Source organism: Planococcus citri, chromosome 1 (assembly GCF_950023065.1).
Source record: "Planococcus citri chromosome 1, ihPlaCitr1.1, whole genome shotgun sequence".
NCBI lineage: Eukaryota > Metazoa > Arthropoda > Insecta > Hemiptera > Pseudococcidae > Planococcus > Planococcus citri.
The window spans coordinates 73,818,919-73,840,810 of NC_088677.1; the positions used below are offsets into that span (position 1 = coordinate 73,818,919).

At 33.8% G+C, this 21,892-nt stretch overlaps 1 protein-coding gene across 2 annotated transcripts; it reads left to right on the forward strand.

Moving 5' to 3' along the window:
* Positions 1-5,211: 5,211 nt before the first annotated feature.
* LOC135831674 (uncharacterized) lies at positions 5,212-21,633 on the forward strand. 2 transcript variants are annotated; one of them, XM_065344345.1, is made up of 16 exons: positions 5,212-5,685; positions 10,451-10,608; positions 10,722-10,907; positions 11,036-11,249; positions 14,401-14,615; positions 14,730-14,915; positions 15,002-15,146; positions 15,242-15,442; positions 15,512-15,591; positions 15,669-15,854; positions 15,942-16,155; positions 16,259-16,470; positions 19,309-19,494; positions 19,630-19,777; positions 20,240-20,715; positions 20,971-21,633. In XM_065344345.1, the coding sequence occupies exons 1-16, from the start codon at positions 5,661-5,663 to the stop codon at positions 21,061-21,063; spliced, it is 2,925 nt and encodes a 974-aa protein (XP_065200417.1). In that variant the 5' UTR covers positions 5,212-5,660; the 3' UTR covers positions 21,064-21,633. The 2 variants fall into 2 exon arrangements, with proteins under 2 accessions (XP_065200417.1, XP_065200426.1); XM_065344354.1 differs by having other exon boundaries at positions 5,213-5,685; positions 15,518-15,591.
* The last annotated feature ends 259 nt before the right edge of the window (positions 21,634-21,892 follow it).

The following is a 21,892-nucleotide window of genomic DNA, read 5'->3' on the forward strand; positions in this document are numbered from 1 at the left end:
TGATTAGTTCAGTAACCTTTGCAACTCATCAAGAGTCAAAGAACCTGAAAGTGCGACTCATCACCAACTAAAAGTACTTGATATCAAATGAGGGAGCGAGTGAAAATCTTTGGCAATTTTGGCGAAAAGCAAGACTTTGGCAATTTTAGCATCAGTAGGTACTTTCTCGCAATTTTGGCCAAAAAAACGCGAATTTGTATAATTTTAAGGAAAAAGTAGAAATATTTGGAATTTTCTGTAAGAAAAAAAATGAAAATCGTTACGTACAAGGGATGAGGTATCCCAACTGGCAGGAAAATTTTGAACCATACACCACCAGCCGAAATTCCAGGTGCAAAACAAAAGTACATTTTTCGACCTTTGGTAAATTTTTTAAAATCAAAGGGCTCAAAATGTAATTTAGGAAGTTCAAATTTGGTTGTATATCCTACTGAAGACCCGCCAAATCGATTGGAAATGGTTTCTAGCAGTTTTGAGTAGGTATAGTCCTTGGAGCCTTCAGAAAATTTTTGAAACTGGAAAGTTCCACTTTTCACAAAAGAAAAACATAGAAGCCTGACATTCACACTAATTGCAATGTGCTGTGTTGGTTTCAAACCATTTTGGAGACTACAGCAGCTTTTGAGAAATGCCATTCCATTTACCAAAAAAAAAAAAAAAAAAACGACATAGAATCTGCCCAAATCTATATAAAACCAGTGTCTCCTAATTTGAAACCAATGTTCAGCAATTTTATACAATTGACAACTGGAATTTCTAAAAGTCATTGTAGCCTTTAAAACGGCTTGAAACTAGCTACAATTGGCCCAGAATAGTAAAATAGGCAGGATAAAACTGAATCTCACCTTTTTATGTACTTAGGTACATCAAATGGAGAGGAAATCATGAATTTCAAAATTTCTGCTCAGAACGGCCACAAACGGGTTCCAATTGATTTGGTGGGTCTTAAATGATGTACATATCAAATTTCATCTTTCTAGGTTACTTTAAAAAAAAAAAAAAAATAGGATACTTACCTGTTGCCAATAGGCATTCTTCTACAGTGTGCCCAAAAATATCATGAACCCAGTTTTGACATGATCATACATGATTACCTAGATTAGATGTACTTATGGTGGATAGGCTCAATAGCATGGTCATGCAAGAAAAATGTCCTCCACATGATCATACATGATGAGCATAATAAATATCAAAACCAAACCAGGTTTGGTTCGGATATTTAAAAAAACACTCAAAAACTCCAGTTTCATAATTCATTAATGAGTTGTTTGCTTAATTAGGTGAGGTGAGATTAGATTAGGTTAGCTTTGGTTTGACAATCAAAACCACGGTTTCATTAATGAGTTATGCTAGTTCATTTAGGTGAGGTTAGGTTAGGTTAAACAACTCAAAAGTCAAAATCACAGTTTCATAATTCATTAAATGAGTTATGTTTGTTTAATTAGGTGAGGTTAGGTTAGGTTTAGTTTACATTCAAAACCACAGTTTCATTAATGAGTTATGTTAGTTCATTTAGGTGAGGTTAGGTTAGGTTTGGTGTTGTGGTTTCAAGTGTTTTTTGAATATCCAAACCAAACCTAACCTAACCTAACCTCATCTAATTAAACAATATGTACATAACTCATTAATGAAACTTTGTTTATGATCAAATGAATTATGAGTGTTTCGACTTTTGACTTTGACTTTCCAAAAAACATCTGGATGATTAAAATGGTAAAGAAATTTCTGCCTCAGGCCTCACTTGAACCCACAACCTCAACCTCCATCAAGCTGATCCTTCATCATAGTCATTAGCCACAGTTGCTGCTTACAGAGTAGTGTTTTCCATGTACATGTGCGCGCGCACGCACTGACAATTTTCCAAATCCTAATATACCCTAATGGATTTATGCTGAAATGACATTTTCCCTGATTAGGTACTTCAAATACCGAATTGCCATCTCTATTTTCTCAAACATTTTTCCCTCATTCCTTTTCCTGGAATTTTTTGTTCTGAACACCTTTTCCATTTTCCTCAATTTGTTTTCACTCAACCAAAAATTTCAAATCATTAGGTGCTGTAGTAGCCTAAGGTGTTTTTAGTTTACAAGGGTGAAGATGAATAATTGGAGTGAAAGGGTGGCACAACCGGTTCCACTTACATACTCTATGTCTCACTCACACTCAGAGAAATTCAAAAGGAGCAAGTGGATATGGAGGTAGTGTAGCAGTATTGGAATCAAGCATACAACTATGGGTGAAAGAGACACCAAAAAAAAAGTTAATCGATCTGCAAAACCACATTAGTAGTATTGTCAGAAGTTATGAAGAATATATGTAGAAAGAACACTTGGGGAAAAGAATCGGGATAAAAGTAATAGGAAAATTGGTACGTATACATTAAGTATTCTGATAAGGAAAAAATTTTGGGGGAATGACCAGGAACCATCAAACATAACATTTTGTCTTGAAAGCGCTGGATTAAGTACATATATGTATCACGATTTGACTTTTTGGCACAGACCCATGATTGGGCGCCATAGGAACTTGACAGAGGTGCGCCGCGCTAGTGTCGCCTTGTTTCTGATTGGCTGATGAAAGGTCCCCGAATAAACATTGGAATGTATTGTTGTGAAAATTGAAGGAAAATTGTTGAAAATTGCTGATAACAACGGGACCTTTCGTTAGTTCCGGTGTTTTTTACTACAATTTCCTAGAGCGCGACAGTTGTCTTGTGAAATCCCTATAAGCCCGCAGCTGCGCAGGCATAATCATCATTGTGTGTCTAGATGAATTTCTTGTTTTTCAGACTGTGTTTTGTAGTGGGGACTAGGGACTCCAAGTTACCCACCTAGTATCTTTATGCCCAGAAGGAGGCTACACTGAGTCTTGTATGGAAGCTCAGCACACTCTGGTGGTTTAGAACCACAGAGACCAAGCCGGAGTCGCAAATTGCTGCCTCTTGGCAGTCTTTACCATTTCTTATAGACAAAGGAGTAAGTACCTTTTGTGCTGGGTACACAGCAGAGCTCAAACCGATCCAAATACCAAATATACCCAGTCCTGGGTCAGGCAAAACTGGGACCAAGTACTACCAGGTATCCGCTTTAACCCGAGTATAATCCCGTACTCATATTCGGTTCGATTTTTGCCAACCAAGTATTCTAGGTAGTGTATTACGTCATGCATACGAATGTGTGCGGGTGGTATGATGCATTCATATGCAAGTAACACAAACACTTTGACAACACACACAATAGCTGATGAGAAGGCAAATACATAGCGTTCCATTTTGTCAAAGACTGACTAGTGACAGGATACTACCAGTCCCAGGTGTGTCTTTGTCAAACCAGTAACCGGGTATACTCGGTATTTGCTTCAACCAAATATGGTGGTACCTAATGAGTATACCCGGGTACTACTCTGTCCCAGGTCAAGCTCTGGTACACAGCACACAGCTCTCAGTTAAGATGCTCAGCAGAAACTGACAGTTGTCAGGTATTGTGTAATCTTTTATTAACGGTTGATACTTGGTAAGTAAGTACGCTACTGAGTACTGACAATAAACCATAGCACTATTACTATACCTTTGTATGTTCTTGTGGGGTATTGCAGTTGTTTCATGTTGTTGGAGTCTAGCATAAGGCGCAGCCTGTTAAGTCCTTGAAGCCTCCCTAATAGGAACGATAGGGCCATATTGGGTACCCAGGGTGGGACAAGCTAGAAATCCCCCCAACAGTTTGAACTTTTTCCTAATCAGCCAGTAAAAATTTCCAACTCAAAGGTCTATATGGTCTACCTCTTTCCTCTTTTGTCAAACATGATATTTCCAATTTAATCTTGCATCAAGATATAGGGTGGTAATCAAGATGCATTGCCAGGTATTTGGATACATCTGCCTGTGAAACAGTTGATCCATTTATTATGAATGGTAGGTAAGTAACTGTACTTCCTGTTGATGAAAATGATCAAGCTTCATCTTCCACCTATTTGCCCAGTTAACAACCTTGTTAACACAAAAGTCTGCAAATTATTAATGGCTATCTGATGTAGGTAGGTATGTTCATTGATACGTATTAGAGCTGTAATAAGGTAAATAGATTATGGTATCTACTTTGGCCAAATTTTGATTTTTCTTCCATTTTGGACCCTTTGATTTTCAAAAATGCACCGAAAAGATTGAAAAATGCAATTAGGTAACACTTGAAAAATGGTCTTGAATTTTGAATTCAACGGGTCAGGAAAGCTCAGAAACTCAAATGACAACTTTTTCATGAAGGAATAACAGCACAGGTTATTAGTACCCAAAAGTGGCAAAAAAATCACAATTTTTTCAAAAATAACCCTACTTTGAGGACCTTTGGTTCAGCACTTTGAACAGCCAAGGGGCTTTAAAATTTTCCGGGTAATCTCACATTCAAAGTAAACTTCCTCATCAATTTTCACCCAAATCCAGCGTATGATTTCGCCCAAAATTACTCTAAAAATCTCCACCTACACAGTACAACGCCTCTACACTTACATATGCAGCAAAACACACCGCACAAATCATCAAAGCAAGCAACACACGATCAAAAATCTGCCAAATTTCGCATTACATAACAACACGTGAGTCGTGTCAGCATCACCAGCAAGCTTTCAATGAGCAACAGCAACAGGGTAAGCAAAAAAAATATAGGAAAATTTTTCCAATACTTAATACCTTGATTACCTGTGTACGAAAACCTGATCTTGCCCAGGAATTGAAAAATTTTCACCTTAGGGAGAATATCGCGTAGCAGAAGAATAATTCATACCATCAATCAATAACTACCTAATTATAAATTTGCTTACGTTAACAGCATCGGTACAGCGATCGGAGTCGTGCAGGTAATACTCCTTCTATTACACACAGGGTCGTTCAAAAACAAAACCGATTCCAAGCATCATCCTAGTTGATCATTTTGGGTACCTAGCTAATTTTTTCTCACCCTGGGGTGTATTTTCCCCTTCCCTGGTCCATTCTGCCATCACTTTGAGTGAACTTGGACTTTGGAGCAATAAGATGCTAATAGTTCAGAGTCCATACGATGATTATTTTAAACCGCTCGTATACGAACGTGTGACGTTAACGCGTTTTAACGTTTTATCATATGAGTAGTGTACGATTTGTTGAAAACAAAACTACTACGTTAAGAAACCAACCGACGTTAAGTGGGGTTTGGAATTCCCACGACGAGACGAAGAGTGGTGTCCGGCAATAAACGTTTGAAGATGATCTTAGTTATCTGTGTACGTGAACATCGCGCCGCTCATACAACATCATTATATACTTAACAGTAGTGAAGTGGTCAATACGTGTGTGTTTTTCAATAGTGTAGTGTGTGCTTTATTCGTCGCGTCTTTGGCACTAAAAAAGACGTGTTAAATAAAAGGCTCCTTTTAATCGGCCGAGTCGCGGTTTCCGCGAGTATATTACCGTGTCTGTTCGTAAAATATACCTACGAGTGAATAAACCTCACAAAATTATCAAAAATGAATATCGGCTGAATCGATACCCTACCTAATAACCAACCGATTACAACAATCAGGGGTTTATTTTAGCCATCAGTCGTGGTCGCAGTCATTAAGAATAGAGTTACTTGCATTCGCATCGTCTCGTTTATACTTTTAATAATTAAACCGGTTCTTATTCCATAACCATGGCCAGTGCAATTGTTGTATACGGTAAGTACGAAATAGTAATATTCTCAAAATCAAGCTGAAACGATGGCAAACCACTTGGACTTGCCATCCAAATAGGTACCTACCTAATCCTATCTTGCGTTTAAAATCATCGCGACGAATCAACGGTCTCGATCAGTTTATAGCCAATACCATCATCAGCACAGCCTTCTCTACCGGGTTGCTGCTGCTGATTTGTAGTATCTCTTTTTGCATCTCGAAACAATGTTTATCCTTAATAATCTGCACCACCGGAACCGGTTTTTCCGCATATATCGCCAGTAAAAATACGCGTATACATATTATGCGCTGATTCTACATATAAAATAGTACCTACGAGTATATGTGACTTAGTATGTAGGTATATTATGCTACCTGCATCAGTATATAAGAGATATAGGCTACAATTAAATAGGTACCTATTTATTTTTCAAGGTATACCCGTATAATAGGTATAAGCCTACGAGTAGGTAAGGTACCTAGCTATCTACAATATAAACATTAAAATTGCTATAGTCGAAAAATGTACCTATATTCTAAGAACGAAAAAACCCATATGAGTCAGCGATATTCTCAATTCATCGAAAATAAGGCTTGGCTACACGTTAATAGGTACCTAGATGGTAATGGTCGTCGTCTGCATCAACCCTGACCTTTTTGACGTACGTATTGTTCGCGATAATGGCAAAATTATAAATACAAATGAACGTTACCAGTGTCGTTGTTTAGACCAGGTACAGGTACATATTAGCTTTTTCCAAACAATTTTTAACGAAGTTAATAAACATGAATCTATTAACGTACCTAGTTCGATATGTTGGTCTAATAGTCGTTGGCCAACTATGTGTGTGTTTTTTTTCTTCCTTATTTTTTATTTTAATGAAAAATATTTATAATTAAGTATAAATAAGTCTTATGGCTAGAATGTTGTTAATTGGAAGGTTGCCTAAAATTGCATATACTTGATTTGGTTAACACGAGAATGTTGGAAAAATATGAAAAAAATATAACGATAAAAAATTAAAATACATACAAAGATAAGAATTCCCCTACATCCAACGTTCGAATAAATAACAGCGAATCTTTTTCTGCTTTTCTGGTACATATGTATAACTCGTGCGATAGTAACTGATAAGTGTAAAAACAAGTAATCGGGTTAATGTCAAGTTCTGGATGAATAAAAAATCAAAATAGGTAAATCGCAACAAAAACATCGCCATAATTTGATAATGACATTTATATCCGAGACTTGTACTGGCTTACTTCTCAATTAATTAAGTAACAACTGTTCAAAATTTTGGAAAATCTCAAGAGAACCACATTTCGAGGTGTCCGACACCAATTTGAACGAAATGTCGATTTTTATAAAGAGCATGATTGATCAGAAATCCGCATCGCATAAATAATCAAAATATTAGCAGCTTGAGTTGATTTTTTGATTTTTGGCGAATTTTGACCATTTCTGCAAAACTCGTTCACCATTCCCCTCCCCCTCCCGCCAAAAAGTAATTTTAGTAACCAAAAATGCTCGAAAAAGTACCTATCCAAAAAGTATCTAACCAAAAAAATGATGAAACATGAAAAAAATTGAACTGGTTTTGTAACTTTTTGGTGAAAAAACGAAACTTTTTGGAAATTTTTGGCTACTAAATGAGAATTTTTGCAATTTTTGGCAAAAAGCAAGACATGTAGGTAGGTACCTATATTGACAATTTTGACAAAAAGAAAGGCTTTTTATTTTGCTAAAAAGTGAGCATTTTTGTGAAAAAGGCATGCAAGAGTGCAAAACTATGACAATTTTAGGAAAAGTAGGGCCTTTAGTTAGATAATTAGGGGCCAAAAAATAATTCCTATTATTTCGCAATATCCGTAAAAAAAAAGCGAAACTTGCACAATTTTTGGAAAAATGTGAGGCTTTATGGAATTTTTTCCAAAAAATTAGCAGTTTTGCTAAACAGCAAAACCTTTTCTCATTTTTGAAAAAGTAAAATTTTTAGGAATTTTTGACATAAGTAACACAAAATCTTCACAATTTTAGTAAAAAAGCAGTTTTTTTGGCAGTTTCAGGTAGAAAAGCTCAAATTTTGGAATCATGGTTTAAAAAAAGGAAGTCTTTTGAATAGAAAATGGTGAAATTTTTCGGCAAATTTGCTACATTGTATTTTATAAAATGATATTTTTTTGCCATAAATAGTCTTAAGGTTGATTGAGCGACCATTTTTTTCAAAAAATAGACCTTGTTAGGAAATGGCAACTATTTTGGCAAAAAGGATACCTTTTTGCGATTTCGATCAAAAAATTAAATTTGAATATTTTGGAATTTTTCACAAAGAGCGACAATGCAATTTTCCTAAAAAGTGAAAATTTTTGTAATAAAGGCAAAAAAATTATATATTTTTGGGGAAATATTTTTTGCACGACGAAAAAGGGCGTCATCACGACAAGCATTTTTTCGTTCATAAAAGATGAATGAACGACGAAAAATTATGAAGTTCCACGCCAGATGACGCCCGACAATAAAGTATTTATGAACGACTACGATTTAATAACGAGATAAGCAGAATTCACGACAAAATAATTTCATACACGACAGAACATTATGAGTTCAATTACGTTTATATTTTGTACAAATTTTAACAAATGATCAACTGAGGGCTAGTTGCACCATCATGGTTTAAACTCAGTTTAACGCTAAACTCGGTTTAAATGCAAATGAAAATTGTTGGCTATTTTTTAGCATAGCAGAGAACCAAATTGAGCTAAGCGAAGCGAGGGAAAAATCTTAGGCAAAAAAATGAGAATTTTGAAGATAGATCGGCGATTTTGACGACAAATAAACGATAATTAAATACATGATTGTAAAAAATTTGAATTTTTGAAAACTGAAACTAAAATATTGTTGGAATTTTCCTACTTTCGCGGAACCGGAGGGGGGCAAACTGTCTCTCCTTAGCCCCCTTTCGCTTTTCATACCTGAGGTCAAAAAACGAAGGGGGTCATCCATCAAAGCCCACAAAACATTACTTCTATAAAGAGCAATTTTTTACATACCTACTTCGTTTTTTTGGTATCATTTTAATATTTTGAAACGTTTATTTTTGTCGGTGAAACGCCTGTTTTTGATAGAAAAATTTTGTCGTGCATTGCCTTATATAGCAGTGGAAAGTAATTAAATGTCGTGAATTTTTTAATTCGTCGTTTGATACATTATTTTGTCGTTGGAGTACGTTTTATGTCGGGGTAAGCTCTTTATTGTCGGGAATTTCCAATTTAGTCGTGGAAATGATTTTTCTGGCGTGAAAGTGCCTATGCTTGTCGTGCTGACGCCCTTTTTTGTCGTGGTATTAAATCACACCCTATATTTTTGTAATTCCTGTCAAAAAAAAGAGACTTTTGAACAATTTTCGAAAAGAGTGAGACTTTTTAAAATCTTTAGTTGAAAAACGACAATTTTTAAACATAAAATTTTTGTACTCCTCGAAAACGTGAGAATTTAAGTATGAGAGACATCAAAACTTTTGACAATTTTGACAAAAAGAAATGCTTTTTTAGGAATTTTCTACAAAAAAAAAATAAACTTTTGAATTTTTTTTTTACAAATGAAATTTTTTGGAATTTTTGGAAAAAATGAAATTTTTTTGCAATTTTTCTAGAAAGCGCGAGTTTTTGTCACTTTTTGGCAAAAAAAATGATTTCGAAAATTTTAGCAAGAGCAGGAAAGAGGACTGTAAATATGACAATTAATTATAAAAAATACACATTTTCAAAATTTTGTTCAAAAAAGAGAGAATTTTGAACAATTTTGCGAAATGAAGCAGGATTTTTTGGAATTTTCTGCAAAAAACGACAACAACCCTCGACCATTCTTCTGAAAAAGTGAAAACATAATTGGGAAAACTTTTGGAAAAATGTGAGAATTTTTGGAATTTTTTCCAAAAAATTAGGTAGCTGTTTGGCTAAAAAATAAGCATTTTTATCACTTTTGAATAAGCGAGAATTTTTGAGAATTATTTGCAAAATGCAAGATTTTGGTAATTCCAGGAAAAGGGGGAGGCTTTTAGCAATTTTTGGCAAACCAGCTAGAATTAAAGGAAGACTTTTGGAAAAAAGGTAAAATTTTACTAGAACGTGAGTTTTTATCAATTTTTTTGTAAAAGTAAAGCTTATTCGACAAATTGGGACAATTTTGATTAAAAGTGGGACTTTTTGGAGTTTTCTGCAAAAAGCAATAATTATCCATAATTAAAAAGAAATTCAGAATTTCAGGTGTAGATGAAAATTTTTATCTTATTTACCAACTTACACAGATATTGATAATGCAGGAAGTTTCCAGTACCTCTACCTACTCAGTACTCGCACTTCTCCCTCACTTAACTCTTAAGCCACCAAGCTCTATAATTCAGTCGTGGTTAAATACCCACTGTTTAAAAATTACAAATCGTACAAAAAAAAGTAATTTTCTTCGATAGTTACCGATAATTTAAACGTCTGGTCACGCGGATAGATAGAAAAGTTCACGTTCAATCGCAACTAACTTTTAACTTCGAACGCAGAATATCGTTCTCAAGTACATATAACTTCGCTAATTAATATTTCTGATAAAGAAAAATGCTATAGGTAGGTAGATAATCTTGAACGAACGTAAAAAAAATTCGTTTGATTTTCACGAACAACGAGAATGCCCATTGGAAGACTTATGCTTATGCATGTAGGTAACTGGTAAATTGTAAATTCAATACCTTACTCACGAAATTTGATAATTTTTCAGCTTCCCTGTTCCTTGTGATATGCTTGATAGGCACTTCGATAGCTCAAAATCAAAACAACAATGTACAACAAGGACAACAAGGAGGCGGACTGCTGGATAATAAACTCAAACCGTTAAATAACCAACAATACAATGACTTCGATTGGAGATTAAGTAAGGTAGGAAATTAGCCGAATGTTATCAATTCTGCAACTGCAATAAGTTGAATAATAAATTACGATAACGAACTAATTGTCTAAATACTTATGTATTCTCTTCCGTACTTGTGCAGGCTTTAAACGCCAAAGAAGAAAGCAATTTCGTAGTATCTCCCGTGAGCGTAAAATTGGCTCTCAGTATGCTGTATCTTGGAACTCAAGGACCAGCAGCCAAAGAGATAGAGGAAGCGTTCAACATTAATTCAACTCAGAAGGAAACCGTCGAACAAAAATTTTCGTCTATCATGAGATCGCTAGAGGTAAAATATGACGGTTTTTCTTACAGTAAAGAATTTATGAAAATTGTCATCGCCTTCGTTGACGTGTGATTTTTCTTCTTACAGAACTAATGTAAATTTTTTTCATGTTTTACCACTTCTTATAATAGACGAAAGAACAAGCCTACGAATTAAACATAGGTACAAAGCTGTTCGCCGATGCAGCCACCCAAGTGAATCCGGATTTTGCGAGAAAAATCAAAGAATACTACAATTCCAGCGTCCATCCGACCGATTTCAAAAATAAACTAGCTACTAAAGCCGACATCAACGCGTGGTGTAGTAAAATAACGAAAGGAAAAATACCAGAACTCGTCAGCGATGGTAAGTACGAGTACGAGTATGTGATGAGAGGGGGGAGATGGTGGCAAGTTAATTCAGCCAAATTTGAAAGTTACAGCTGATGATAGTTTTGCATGCCTGTCACTTTCAGCTTCTGTAGTACTCAATTTTTTTTCGGAAAAAAGTAATTTTATGGTAGGTATCTAACCAGAAAAGTTCAAAAAAGTAACTAGAAAGTAACCAAAAAAGTAACCAAAAAAGTTACAAAACGCGAGCAAAACATTTTGATGAAGAAAAAAATCACAAAAAATGGTATTAAAAAAAATTCACGAAACAGTAAACATTCAAATTGAACGGGATTTTGGCTACTTAATTTAGCAAAAAGCAAAATTTTTTGACAAGTACCTATTGGCGAAAAAATGATACTTTTCCTAATTTTTGCCAGAAAATTGAGACAATTCCGCAACTATTTGGGAACTAAGCAGGACTATGAAAACTTCTGACTAAAAAACGAGAATTTTTTGGCAATAATTTCTGGAAAAAAAAGCTCCATTTTGACAAATTCACCGATACATTCAGTAATAGGTAGTCGATTTTTGACTAAAAGCAAAACTTTTTAGCCATTTTCAGCAAAAAAGTGAGTTTTTTTGGCATTTTTAGGTAAGATGACGTATTTTTTTCAACAATTTGGTGAAAAAAGTTTTTTTGTCAGTTTTTGACAAATGCAAGATTTTGTGGAAACAACTAGAAAAAAACAAAAAAATGATTTTTTTTGGAAAATATTGGGAAAATGCGAAACTTTTGGAAGATTTTTAGGAAAAAGTAGATTTGTTTTTTTTTTCAAACAATAACCGACAATTTTTTGTAATTTTTGGCAAGATAAAACAACATTTTTTGGAAAAGTGTATTTTTTAGATTTTCGGTGGATTCTTAAGAATCAAAAGTTGGGCCAAAAATGTAAAGAAATCAAAGTTTTACGCAAATAGGTTGGTACATAATTTAGAAAGCTGAAATATAGTACATACCCTATTTTTGACCTCCCTCCCTCCTTCCCTCCCTCCCTCCCTCCCAATCGCTTGGAAATGGTTTCGAAAAATTTTAAGCAATTCTGGAGCCTCTTCAAGATTATTCAGAAATTAAATTTCCACAAAATTTTACCCAATGAAGTTAAATGAATGCTAAAATTTACATCATACACTAATTTCAACATGCCCAGTTGACTGGGGATGCTTTTAGACCATTTCGAAGCCACCGGCAACATTTTGAAAATTCCAGTCCCCCCTCCCCCCAAAAAAGATTATAAAGTCTGTCGAAATGAATTTCAATGCTTATAAACGTGTTCATTATTCAATGCATGTCACTGACCCTGTGGCCAATTACCCACTATTTTTCCATATATTCATTCTATAAAGTCAATTTGCACAGTTTTTATGCCATTTCATGAAAATCTAGAATTCCAAAAATATAGCTCGAGGCTCTAGGACAATTTGAAAACATTTCCAATCAACTCAGCTTGTTGAAATTGCAGCATGAATAAATTTTAGCTTTCCAAATTCATCGAGTAAAATTTTGCAAAAATTTCAACTTTCAAGCTGAAGGGCTCCAGAACTGCTCAAAACGGTTCGCGAAACCATTTCCAATGGATTTTGAAAGTCAAAAATAGGGTAAAAAACAAAATTTTCATCTATCAAATTCAAATGCAAATATTTCTATACAATTTTTGACTTTTTTAAAATTTTTGGCTACAACTGGATTTTAAAAAAATCACCAAAAATAAAAAAGTTCACATTTTGGCTAATAATTTATTTTCTCGTGTTTTCTTGTCCGATATAAAAATTTTCCACCAGTTGGGATTCAATTCGACCAAAATTTGGTCAAAAATGCAACAAAGTGGTAAGAATAATTCGTGTTGGGTATTTAGAAAATTTGGATCCATGGTTCATTCAATTTTTTATCCCCCCCTGCCCACCCCAAACATTCGAAAAGAATTGATTTTCGCCTTATTTGTTTAAAAAGTCCTATTTCTGTACCGAAATTAAATTTCCAAACAAAAGTCCTGTTTTTTGCCAAACTTGCTTGTAAAGGTTCTGTTTTATTTTTGTTGCCAAATGTGTTGGAGTCAAAAAGTATCAATTCTTGGGGAAGGGGACGGGAATGCCAATATTTGGCAAAATTGTCAAAAAAAAGCCAATTAAAATACTTTTACCAAAATTTTCAAACAGTGCTGTTCTTGCCAAGATTGCCCAAAAATTCTGTTATTGCCAAAAAAAGGTCAAAAAATCCATTTTTTTGTCAAAATTGTCAGAGAGTGTGATTTTTTGACAAGTTGATGAAAAGTTGTAATATTTTTTCATCAAAATTCTCTGGAAGCAGTTTTTTTTTATGAAACAGTGAAATGGAATAATACCAATTTTTGGAAAAATTGTCAAAAATAGCCAATTAGATATTTTTATCAAAATTTTTAAACAGTGTTGTTCTTGCCAAGATTGCCCAAAAAATTCAGTTTTTCCAAAAATGGTCAAAAAAATCCATTTTTTGGTCAGAATTATTACAGAGAAGCAATTTTTGGAGAATTTATGAAAAGTTGTAATGTTTTTTCGTCAAAATTCTCAGGAAGTAGTTTTTTGATCAAATAGTCAGATGGTCGTAATTTTTGTTAAAATTGTATTAAAAAAAGTGCTTTTTTTGCCGTAACGTTCAAAAAGCATTGATTTTTGCCTTGCCTAAAAAAGTCCACTCTTTTTGTATCAAAGTTTACCTTACTAAAAGTCCTGTTTTTTTTCACAAATTTGCTTAACAGCTTATTTTTTTCTTAAATTTCATTTTTTCCTCCAAATTCTTCAATTTTTTTCAATTTTTGTGGCAATTTTTCGATATTATTGAAACAAAAGAAGTTCTGTTACTGCATAACTTCAAGTATCTACACATCTTTCACTTGAATTTATGCAATTTTTGCTCATTTTTGGAACCTGTTCCTAAAAATTCCTCCTCCTTCCCAAACCGACTACTTCATCTCGAACGATGTTTCTTCATTCAAAATTTGCTGTATAGTTGTATACGTTATCAATAGGACAAATCTGCATACATCTCTTGAACTTTAACTGATGAAATCATCAATTAGACTGCCGCTGGTGGATTTTCCGTCATTGTTCATTCCTACATAATTACAATTGACCTTTATATGTTTGTTTAGGTGATTTCAACGATGATACGGTGATAATGCTATTGAACGCGATATTCTTCAGAGGCGAATGGAAATACCAATTCCCTGAGAATGAAACTAGACTTGGAATGTTCCGTGTATCGCACAGCAGAACGATCCACGTTCAGATGATGTCACTGACAGAAAAATTCAACTACTACGACATGAAAGATTTGAAAGCACATCTTATTAGGTTACCTTACGTGGTAAGAAAACAACCATACACATACATTTTTGTAAACCGCATTAATATCTAATGGGTAGTCTGCGATTACCTCGAAATATAAGCTTATTCATACGTTATATGATCATCTAAATAGGGTGAAAAATTCGCCATGTATATCCTGTATCCTTACGAAGTCGAAGGATTGGCTAGCTTGGCTAATGATATAAAACCCGAAATATTATCCAAATCGTTGGCGCAAAGTTCAGAAAAATTAATAACTTTAAGATTACCAAAGTTTAAGTTTGAATCTACCGCTCATTTGGTAGAAATATTGAAAGGGGTAAGTAATTTTCATCCGGACAAACATATCTTGCATAATTTGAAAACATATACCTACTCATATCTCTCGTTATTTCTTAATTTTAGCTCCATATCAGAGAATTGTTCGGTGAAAGAGCCAATTTGGAAGGTATCGGTGTAAGTCCAAAAGGTCCGTTGATGATCTCGAATATTTTGCAAAAAAGTGGAATCGAAGTCAGCGAAAAAGGAACCATTGCTTTCGCCTCAACAAGTAATTTATCATCATCTATCGCTGTGGAAAATTATTCGTATCTCGTGGAAAAAAATAATAAGTATAATGAACAAAATTTGTTTTTTTTTTCGTAGACGTAGTGATTGATTCGAGATTCGGTTCAGACGCACAAGAAATCAATATCACTCATCCTTTCATTTTCTTGATCGCCGACGAAGCTCAAAAAAACATCGTTTTTATTGGAAAAGTAATCGAACCGCTACACCTTGGTCCTATTTATCCCCAACCTCAACCTCAACCACAAATTCCTTTATCGCCGACTGACACATCTAATCGTGAGTATTGTAATCGAGATTATTAATCTTATTGTTATCAACACGATGGAGAACTAATCTGATTTTAAGAAGCAGGAATCAGACCAGGTCAAGAAGTACCGACGGATTTCAGCGAAAAATTGAACTACTTCGACAAGGAGCTTTTGATAGTAAGGTTTTTCAGACACGATTAGTTACTCGATTCGAACACATTTATCATGTATTGTAACTGGAATTACAATTACAGAAAATATACCAAACTAAACAGAAAGAAAATATAGCTCTATCTCCTGCCAGTATTAAAGTCATGTTGGCTATGTTACTCGAAGGAGCCGCTGGTTATACAGAAAAAGAACTCAAAGAGGCGCTTAGATTACCCGAAGAGAAAGATAAAGCTTTAGCCATCTTGCAAAAGCAGTTCAATTTGTTAAAAGTAAGAATCGCTAAAAATATCACTAGTTAATCATTAATTCATTACCTAGCTATTGTAGGAGAACTATACCTACACTTATGATTTCAGAACACTAATGGGGCAGTAACGGTAGATACTAAAAACAAAGTATTCCTGGCTGCGGATGAGAAGCTATCGAAACGCTATATCGATACACTAACAAGGATTTACGCTTCCGAATTCCAAAAAGTCAACTTCATTCAACAAGACGAAGCTCTCCAAACGATAAATTCGTGGGTGCAAAATGTCACTCAAGGATTGATCACTTCGTTAGTAAGCAAAGGTAACAACAAGACAATTGCCAAATACTACCTAAGTACCTACCTACTTGGCAGCTCAACATTATAATAATTACGGTATCTAAAACGTTTAAATTCGATGTGCAGATGATCTCGATCCAGAAACCAGATTACTCTTGGCGAACTGTATTTTCTTCAAAGGCGACTGGAGAACAGCTTTCGATCCGAAATCAACTTACACGCATTATTTCCACAACGGGGAACCGGAACGAAAAGTTAAATACATGACGGCCGAAATACCCATCAAGTACCACGAAGATAGAAATCTGGATGCGAAAATAGCCGAAATACCGTTCAAAGTAGGCTAAATTCATCATGATGTTCTTTCGATACTAAATCCCTCCTCCCCTCCCCCCAAAAAAATTAGAAAAACTTCATGTGACGGAAAATGCTCGAAAAATCACCAAAATTCAAGGATAAAACAAGAAAAAAAATTAATGTAGAGAAAAATGTCCAAAAAACAGTCTGGTTTTTAATTTTTAATAATATGACTAATTTTGAAAATTTTGTGGCAGCGAAGAAAAATTAACTTATTTTATACGTAGAATAAGTATTTCAAATTGAAGTGTTGTGGTTTTTAATTTTAAAAATTTGCGTTAATTTTATAACTTTTTGCCAATTTTTGACAACGAAGTGAGAATTTTCACAATTTTTGGAAAAAACGTCGATTTTTAACAAATAGCAAAACTTTAGCGATTTCAGCAAAAAGCAGGACTTTTTTAAAATTATAAGCATTTTTAGCAATTTATGGCCAAAAAAAATCAAGAAATTTGGGCGAATCTAAAAAAAATACTTACTTTTCAGCAATTTTGCTAAAAAGTGAGCAATTATTTTTTTCTTTGTAAAAAATCATTGACAATTTTAGAAAAAAATAGGATTTCCTGTTAGGTAATTGAAGACGAACGAATGATACCTATTTTATTCGCAATTTCTGCCAAATAAGCGAGATTCGGACAATTTGTGGAAAAAAGGGCACTTTTTGAATTGGAAAATTTTTGGAAAAATGAACGACTTTCTGAAAACGTCTCCGAAAAATTGGATGTTTTGCTAAAAAGTAAATATTTTTGTCATTTTTAAAAAAGCGAGAATTTCTGACAATTTTTGATAAAATGCAAGATTTTGGCAATTTTAGCAAAAGGAAATGCTTTTTGGAAATTTCTTTAAAAAAGCTAAAATTTTGGTCCATTATTAGGAAAAGTGAGACTTTTCAAAATTTAAAAAAAAGGTGAAATTATTCAGCATATGCAAATTTTTTGCAAGAAGCAAGACTTTGACAATTTTAGTAAGAAGGAACACTTTATGACAATTTTTGGCGAAAAAGACACTTTTTTGGGATTTTGATCGAAAAGGTGAGAATTTTGGAAAATTTTTGATAAAACGTTAAATATTTTGTAATTTTTTGCAAAAAGTAACAAAATTCATTATTAAAAAGCGAAAAAGATTTTAATTTTTGAAAAAGCGTATTCTGTCAATTTTTCGGAAAAAATCAAGACAACGACAATGTAAGCAAAAAGCAGAACTTTTAGTTGGGAAATTAGGAGCCAAAAAAAAATAGTTGGGTACACGTATTTTTGCAGTTTTTGTCAATAAAACAAGGCTTTAGAACGATTTTTAGTCATTTTGCTAAAAAGCAAAGATTCTTGTCGTTTTTGAAAAAAAAACAATAATTTTTGACAAAAAGCCATTTGTTTCAAAAAAATTTGCTGGTTTTGCTAAAAAGCAAATAGATATTATTATTTTTGTCGTTTTCAAAAAAGCGAGAATTTTTGATAGTTTTTGACAAAATGTAAAATTTTGGCTATTTTAACAAAGGTAAGCAAACACTTTTTTGGCAATTTCCGGCTTTTATACAATTTTTTTCTTAAAAAAAAGACTTTGGAATTTTTGGTAAAAAGTGAAATTTTTTAGCAACTTTGTTAAAAATCGAGAGTTTTTGTCTATTTTTTGGCAAAAAAAAAACAAGACTTTGACAATTTTAGCAAGAAGCAGGACTTTATGGCAATTATTGGAAAAGAATTTACTTTTTCACTATTTTGGTCGAAAAAGCGAGAATTCTGGATGATTTTGAGAAAGAAGTAGGACTTTTTGAAATCTCTTGCAAAAAAACGACAATTCTTGGCAATTTTTATGAAAAAGCGACAATTTTTAAAAAAGAAAGTGAGATCTTGTAGGTACTCAAATTTTTTCCACCTAAAAGTAATTCATAGTGCATATGACCAAAAAAACTCGACAAACATTTTAATAGAAAGAAACTTGCCCGAAAAAAACTCAGCACATTTCAAATTGAAAATGTTCTTGTTTTCAGTTGTACTGTTTTGCAAATTTTTGGCAAAAAAAAGGGAGGCTTTTTGTCCAATTTTTGGCAACAAAGTGAAAATTTTCACAAAAAATTTCTGGCTGAAAACGAGACGTATGTAGATACAAGTTTAGTAAAAGTAAAGGTTTTTGGCATTTCCTGGTGAAAAAAAGCAAGACTATTGGAAAATTTCTGTAAGGAAGTAATTTTTTTAGATTTTTTTGAACAAAAATCAATTTTTTTTACCATTTTTCCAAAACAAGTAAACATTTTAGTCATTTATCAGAAAATGAAAATTTTTGCCATAAAGCAAGACTTTGGCAACTGTTTGAGAATTATTGGCAAATACATTATTTTTTTCGCAATTTTTGTCGAAAAAGCGAGGCTTTTTGGCAGTTCTTGACAAAAGTAATGCTTTTGGGTAATTTCTGGAAAAAAATTGAGAATTTTTGCCGGTCTATTCCAAAAACCGAGGGAACAGAAGGCGAGATTCGACAATTGGAAAAAAAGTAACTTTAGAATAACCAAAAGTTACTCTCTACACATATTGAATAATTTATATATTTTTTTTTCCAAAAAATAAGCCCACTGAAGACACTTGCCTTATCCTCAAATGGTTTAAAATTTTTCTGTGTAGTCTCCCACTCACAATCAGTGCAAATTTCTGAAATTTTTGTCAAAATCCAAGATATGCTTCATCCAGACCCAAAATTATCATACCTTGGCCATAATTTCATCAACTCTAGCTATGTAAATAATTGTCCCCCTACGGCCCTGAGTAGATAAGAATCACATTAAGTAACACTTACTCTTCAGTGCAACTAACACAAATGATTTTTAGGATGAACGATACGCGTTTACGATAGTTTTACCCAATAGAAGAGACGGTATAAGTGCGTTGATGAAGGACTTGAATCATAACCAATTGCTGAGTAAGTTTGGCGAAACGAAAGAGACGACGGTCAAAGTTACTTTACCCAAAACGACGATTCAATTTAAGACACCATTGGCTGATATATTATCACTGGTAAGTTTTATTTATTATGATCTTGTCATAAAAAATGTGGAGTTGAATTTTCACTTAGGCAACCTACTTCAATATGGATTCAAAGGGTAGGTTACAACTTCGATTACTCTAATCTTGAATTTGTGATTGTTTCAGCCCGATATTGATATCAAAGATGTATTCTCGAGTAAATCAAACCTTACCGGTATGCTAGAAGGAGGTAAACCAATTTTAGTTAAGGATATTTATCATAATGCAAAAATCGAAATAACCGAAGAAGGTGCTAAGGCAGCTGGTGCATCAGGTTTGTTATAAAATTACTTATCTATTATTTATTTTTTTGTAACTCTCAAAAATGTGGGAAACAATATTATGATACACTTTATTTGACTTTTTTTCATTTTGATCAACATTTTTGGAGTCCCCTATTAATATCATAAAAATGCGAGCTTCTCATTTTTGTTTTAAATTTTCAAAATAGGCTCCGAAATTTGGCAATTTTTTAAAAATTGTAGTACCTATTTTAAAATTTTTTTTGAAACTATACTTCGAATTACCCTTAAAAAAACTATCTACAAATTTTTTCAGGATACAGCAATCCCAAAAAATTTACATTTCAATTACCAAAAAAATCACCTCCCTCCCAAAGGGGGTTTAAGGGCCAATGGTAAATTTTTTCCCCGAAATGACGACCCCGCAAAAAAATTGTATTCTACATTTAAAATGACCCCAATTCAATGCTATTTTTTTTTCCTATCTGTCACAGGATCTCATATCGTATTACTAAGCGCCACTATCACACCAGAATTCAGAGCAGATCATCCATTTCTGTTCTTCATTCGTGACACTTACGATTCTGGATTCCTTTTCGAAGGTGTTCTCGTATCACCAGACCCATCAAACGAACCCGTATCCCTTTTAACAGTCGATAATCGAAACACTTTCAACACTGGAAACAATAACAACAATATCAACAACAACAACAACGGAGGTGCTACATACGCTGCTCCAACACCTCCCCGGGGACCAACCACTCCTCGCAGACCAACACAAAATCAACGACCTACCGCACCACCTCAACAGTCACCGAATGCTCGACCTAGCAGCCCACAAGGAGTGAATAATCGAATCAATGGCCAAAATCAAGCCCAGCAAGGTCAAGGCCAAGGCCAAGCCAGCCCACAAAACAACAACAAACCAATTATAGGTTACCAAGCTCCGAGACCTCAGGAAAAAGGATCAGTTGAGTATCCCATACGACAAGAATAATTCTGCAACTTTCATAATACCTACTACTACGAGTCTTAATTCGAGTCTCGATTACGTGCCATTTTATATATATAATTTATACTTACGTTGATCTTTTTTTTCTCTCTCTCTCTCTTTTTTGACCCTTTTTACCTATACCCAAATTTGTGCATAAATAAACGATTTTCTTTTTTCACAAAAATTTTACTTTTAAAATCGTTATTTTTTTTTCTTGTTGTTTGTACGTAGATTCAAGTGCAAAAAGTTGATGTATACGAAATCCATTCGAGAACCGGTAATTCGTATCAATATCAATCATCGGTTCGATATCATTACGAGTAGGTAGCTCGAGGATCTAGGTGTTGAGCTACATATATTCAATCATAGGAAGACGTAATTTATAATAGCGACGCTGTGATCATCGATTAATGAATTGCATCAAATCAATGACCCACAGTATCGTGGTCAGAGAAGCGATGAATTGTATTTATTTGATAATAATACTACTACAAATCTTTAAGAGAAAAAGAATAAAAGAAATAGGTACCTATACTTGATGAACGCCTGGCAATAGTACATATATTAGAGAAGGGACAGCGATAGTGTGCACTGCAAAGTGAATTGGGTTGCCTATCGTCTAAAACGCTCACTTTTCAAGTGAAATTAGTTGAAATTACTTTATCAATTTTTCAGAAACTATTATAAGCTTCGAGTGTTTTACAAAAACCCCACCTAAATAGTCTACTAAGTAATTTTATTTGGAAGATGATGTCGAAGGATCTTCTAAAAAAATAATCTCTATGGCTGTTCAGCTCTACGATGCATTTATACCTATTATGTAAAATAAGTTGAAATAAATATAAGTTCAGAGCGAATCCATTTTCTAAAATACATTTTATATTATGTAGAGTTCGAGCCATGTTTGCTTTTTTCTCAGACTTGGAATTTCTAAAAAATCATTTTGAAATCGAGAAAATCAAACTCTTCACATAAGTAAAAAACATTGTGAGGTCAGAGCAATTCAGTTACAATCCTCACATTCTTTTCAATTTAAACACGTTTCTGCAATGATTGATGAAAAAAAATCCTTCAAAATGAAAATATCACAAGTCAAACTTACCAAAAGTTACCAAGAATGTGCAAATCTTCCCAAAATTGTTCAGAACTTCAG